This window comes from Lipophrys pholis (assembly GCF_963383615.2).
Source record: "Lipophrys pholis genome assembly, chromosome: 8".
NCBI classification, from domain to species: domain Eukaryota; kingdom Metazoa; phylum Chordata; class Actinopteri; order Blenniiformes; family Blenniidae; genus Lipophrys; species Lipophrys pholis.
In genome coordinates, this window is record NC_137630.1 from 22,196,296 (window position 1) to 22,201,700 (window position 5,405).

The 5,405-nt window shown below is 45.1% G+C and overlaps 1 protein-coding gene across 1 annotated transcript; it reads left to right on the top strand.

Annotated features, from left to right (window-relative positions):
- Positions 1–360: 360 nt before the first annotated feature.
- Positions 361–2,077, top strand: cebpb (CCAAT enhancer binding protein beta). The gene has a single exon (XM_080470231.1). It carries the CDS (start codon positions 727–729, stop codon positions 1,594–1,596), a length of 870 nt encoding a protein of 289 aa, XP_080326357.1. The 5' UTR covers positions 361–726; the 3' UTR covers positions 1,597–2,077.
- The last annotated feature ends 3,328 nt before the right edge of the window (positions 2,078–5,405 follow it).

Sequence of the window (5,405 nt, forward strand, 5' to 3'; positions counted from 1 at the left end):
CCAGCTGCTTTCTGGAGATGAGTCCGGGGCTGCTGCTGCTGCTGCTGTTGCTTTCCTGCGCATCACTGTTGTGAGATGATTACGCACGAACTTTAGAAATCGTAAACATGTGGCCGTCAAGTTGGATTTTTCCATTATGGTCGGGTTATTGAGATGCAACTGTAGAGGGCGCGAATGGACGTGTTGTCAACAAATGCATGTTTCTAATTCTTCGCCGTGGTTTGTTTTTGCTATCCTCACTTGCAGTGTGGGTTAAGTGGTTGGTGTTTGGTGCTATTTTCAGTTTTTGAGTTTTTCTTCACTTTCAGTTCATGACGAACCTGTCAAAACGCCCCAAAGCCGCACTTTCTCACTTGTCTGAGCAAGGATCACAGCTGCGCACACAACTGGGATAAAGTCGATGTTTTATTGAGTTCAAACTCAAACTTAGGTTATCTCACAGCAGCCCAGGTTCTCCGGTTGGTTCCGCGCCGCGCGTCACACACCTGCCCAGCGAAACCACGCCCACCCCGCGGAATAAAACCCCCCGAGACAGGAAGACCTGTCAATCCCTCCTCCATCCATGAGCGCAGCCACTTCTCCAAAGTAGTTCAGTACGTGTGGTTAGTGAATACGGGAGGCTTCAACTTGGCCACATTTCATCACAGAGGCGGCTGAAGTCAAACCTTTCCAGGGCGTCTGGTCTGTGCCCTGCACGCTTCTGCAACCCGGCTGCTGTTGAGATCCATGGAAGTGGCGGGTTTTTACGACGAGGGCGGCTTTGCTATCCACAGTAGAGACAGCATTATCAGTCCCATCGGCGGCGGCTCGTACTGGAGGCTCGGAGACTCGATGACGGAGCTGGGCATTGAGGAGCGGGAGAGAGCGATAGACTTCAGCGTGTACCTGGACTCCGCGTTGCACTGTCCGCAGCTGCCCGCGCAGACGCAACCGCAGGGGGACGTTTACTCCGATTTCCTCGCGGAGAACAAGATCAAGAGGGTCGCGGCTCTCCACAACTACAAGAACTACTCGCTGCTGAACGAGCTGGAGACGAGTCAGTGCGACAACTTGCGGGACCCCAGGGAGCCTTACGCGCTGGGCTACACCGAGCTGCAGGACTCCCGGGTGGACGGCGCGATCAACCCCGAACTGCAGAGCCGCTACAGAGCGGCCGCCGTCGATCACAGAGACGACAGCCAAGAAGACGTGAAGATGGAGAATGGGTCGTCTGGGTTTGACATGAGGTCCTACCTACACTACCAGTCTACCAGCGGCAGTCTGGGGAACATCTCCACCGCGTCCTCGACCTGCTCCAGCCCGCCCGGCACACCTGCCCCGTCAGGTAAAGGCAGGTCGCCGTCACACGGGGGAAAGATGTCCAGCGGGAAGGCGAAGAAGCGCCTGGACAAGGACAGTGAGGAGTACAGGCTGAGGCGGGAGAGGAACAACCTGGCCGTGAGGAAGAGCAGGGACAAAGCCAAAATGCGCAACTTGGAGACGCAACACAAAGTGCTGGAGCTGGCCGCGGAGAATGACCGTTTACAGAAGCGCGTGGAGCAGCTGTCCAGAGAGCTGGCCACCCTGCGCAACCTGCTCTCCGCCACGGGGCAATGAGAGGAGGAACGAACCCCCCCGAGCAGAGACTCCACGCGGATCTCCGGGCTGCTTGTGTAATCATTGATGGACTTTAGAGCCAGAGGTGAAAACGGTACGCTTCACAAGTGAAGGCAGTGGCCGCCAGTTTACAAGGACACTTTGAATGGGACTGAAGAAGTGGGTTGCATGGATTGCGCAATCATTCAACGACTCTTCACATGTCACCTAAGCTTTATTCTCAGATGTAATTTTTTGTTTGTTTGTTGTATGCAGTATTCTGTGCAGGTTTTACATACATAGGAGTGAATTTCTACATTTTGTGTATAACTGGAGCAGTGGTTGTCAAGGGAAGAGTTGTGCTGCAGTGAAATGATGCAACTCTTTGTAATAGTATTGGCAATGAATGAAATAAGTCTAATTATTTAATATTGAAAGGTGAAATGCTTTAATTGTACTTGATATTTTATTGAATTAAACAGATTTATACTTTTTAAACAATTTCACTTGTAATTTCCTCTTTTTTTGTGCTTTTGAAGCGGGTGAAGGCTCAGACAGACAGAGAGATGGGCGTCATACTCGCTTAATATTCACACTCATACTGTCTGTTTCTCATTTACAACATATTGCAGATAGGAAATTTACACAATATAGAAGATTTTGCAGTCTTTGAATGCAGACAAGAGTGCTTAAACCAAAAAAGACACCAATACACTGAAGAAATTCATTTTTATTTGGGGAATGGTGTGAATTTTCTCCTGTGAGGCGATAGACGTTCAAACAGTGTCTCGAATCTTCATTATTGTAGTATTCTTGCAGGTTTCTGCTCGTGTATTCATGAAGCAGAAAATGGCTTTGAATCGTTTGATCATCCATCAATAAAAAATACCTGAGATATGGAATATTAAATAAAGGATGATATGTTATGTTGATAAGTTGTGTTTTCCACCAGAGATTAGATGATGCTTATACCTGCAACACCAGCGGAGCAAGAAACTGCACATAATCATTGGGTAACTCTTATTAGCGGTGCCATTTTTGTCTCTTTGTTTATTCAATGACTTAAAGCGCAATTCTTCGGATCCTGAAATAAGTCCAATTTATGTTGAATCGATACTGCTGAGTGCAGCAAAAAAAAAAAAGGACTTGGTCACTGCACACAGCCCAGAAATGTTAGCTTTATCTTTAGCACACGGCTCTGTCAATAGTCTGCAGGGTGCACTGGCCCAGAGAGGGGTTCAAGGTTGCATAGAAATTAATCAGCAACTAGCCTCCTCACACTGCTTCAGGTCACGCTTCAATAGCCAAGACCTGGTGCAGAGTGAAATACTGTATGAATAACCCAGAGCAAAACCTTGTTTAACCCACAAGTAGCAGTCATTCAGCAGAAAATGTAGAAATATAAAATGGGAGTGACACACTCGGGTTACACCAGACATAGATAAGTTGACAAATGGATTGTGGTGGACTTTACCAAGCCTTCACTGTGTCCACAAAAATGAAACATATCTATCACAAACAAGCACACTCCCAGACAGAAAGGGGTAAGAAAAGGAACGTGCGGGTGGGAACGATTTCTTGCTTTTAAAGAAAACCCACCTCTGCTGGTTGTTCGCACAATATCACTCTTACTGTAGTTGGCAGTGTCATGTCACATTGTGTTCTCTAAATAAAACATGCAAACCGTGGCGCTGTTTTTATGCAGCCAGAGATGACATTTGGGATATTTCAACACACTCAATGATGAACAGTTTGGCTTTTAACAGTTGTGCAATATCCTCTCTTTCCAACACATCACCACTAGAAGACTGCTACACCCACATTAGACATTGTTGCTCTCGAAGTACAAGACAATAGATCCAAGATAGTTGTGGCTCAGCTTCAGGCCCTGAGTGGGTACGAGATGGTGCAAACAGCATTCATCATGTTTAAGTGCAAAGCACCGCTCTGGTTGTTTTTGGCTGTGTGTGCTGGCTCAGATTCATTTAAACATTGTGAGCATTCTTTCTTCGATGACCCCCCCCCCCCCCCAATTCCTGACGGAGCCCCATGCAGTCTCTCCCTGCTCCTGGCTGACATGCTGACAAGCAACAGGGAAATTCCCACACAGGATGACCTCTTTTCTCCAGAGTTTAGTCCTGCCCCCTATCCGCATTTTACCGTCAATGGGCAGTGTCTGTCCGTAAACTCCTTGTTGCATCACAACCCCTTCGAATGCTCTCCTGAAAACTCCTCTGATAAAGCAATACACACACAAACAAACACACACACACACACACACACACACACACACACACACACACACACACACACACACACACACACACACACACACACACACACACACACACACACACACACACACACACACACACATACTTGGGGCTCTTTCTTTGACATGATGTATTTTCGATCCTTTCACCCCAATTTTTCACAACTCAGTGCTTAACACGGACCCACCCGAATTAAAATGCAAGTCAGCGCTAAAGCTACGTCCTAATCCTTAAAAACAAGTAAATAATTATGACTTATGCACACAACATAGGTTCGACCCACCCCCCAAGTCTTGGACCCCAAAAAGAGAGTAAAACAAGGAAGTACACACTCATACACACACACACCTGTCATCCCAGTTCGCAGTGTACTAGTTGTGAAATGGCTGAATTTTTTTGTAACTATGAGTCATGCAATGATTTGAGCATCTGTTTCTTCCTCAAAACACTTTTCTGCCATTGTTGCAACTGATTGTTATTCCCAAACAAATACAAAAAGTTGAATACAACATGATCTTATGATTTATTTTTCTTTATAACACCATAATTATCAAAACGCAGAAGATCAGCGTATATTCAAGGAAGAGCCTCAATTCTTTTTTTCGTGTTACACCACAGACAAGGAATTTTTAAAACCCGGCACAAGTGTTTTAATTAAAGGTTTCGGTGTTTCAAAAGTTACTTGACAAAGGAAGAATATGCACTATAACTGTTTTCACTCTAATGTTTGTCATGGCTTCTACCTTCTCATACGTAAGGAGTTGATACTTACTGCTTTGCTCATATTGTCCTTTTATTTGCTTACTGTTGAGAGTAAACAGCTTTTCAGCCTGATCTTACTCTGTAGGAACATGTCGCCGGCAATAGCTACTCTGACATCTTCTTGAATATGTCGATGGAACAATTAGGATTCCTGAAAACATTCCACCACATTTTTGAAATGTCTCTATTTAATGTCTCCTTTGAAATGCACCCTGATCTGCATGACTGAGACATTTCACAATGCAACTTCTGCAAATGCTGAAAAATATTTTTGCATAGGAGTGTTGAGCTTCGAGCAGGTCGGTTGTAAATTATTCAGTAAATTCATCCGGATTCGCAACCAAAACGTGGCCCTTGCAGACATGACACTTGTGCGACTGTTGAACTCAGACTGGGGTACATGCAGGTTTCTAGAAACTGTCTTCTATAAGTTAAAAGCAAAGTTGACTCCAACAACAAGACATGAACTTCAGTCGATTGTGAGACGGAAACAATGTGTGTTTACTTCTGTGATCACAGTTGCATCTCGGAGGAAAAGTGCATGTAAAATCCACAGAATTTAAAGACCAGACTAAACTCTGTTTCGGGAGGGTGTCACACAAAGTTTTGACTGGGTATCACTGTTTGTCTTGTGTACAAACAAATGTCAGCAGATACTTATTTTAGGTTAGGCTGCTCAGGGACTGTTTTTGTTCTGTATTTCCATAAATGTTTTACTTTACTTGTGTCCTAGGACTTGTTGGTTATTTTGAGCCCAATAACACTCTCGCCTCCCTTTATTCATTATTATATCAG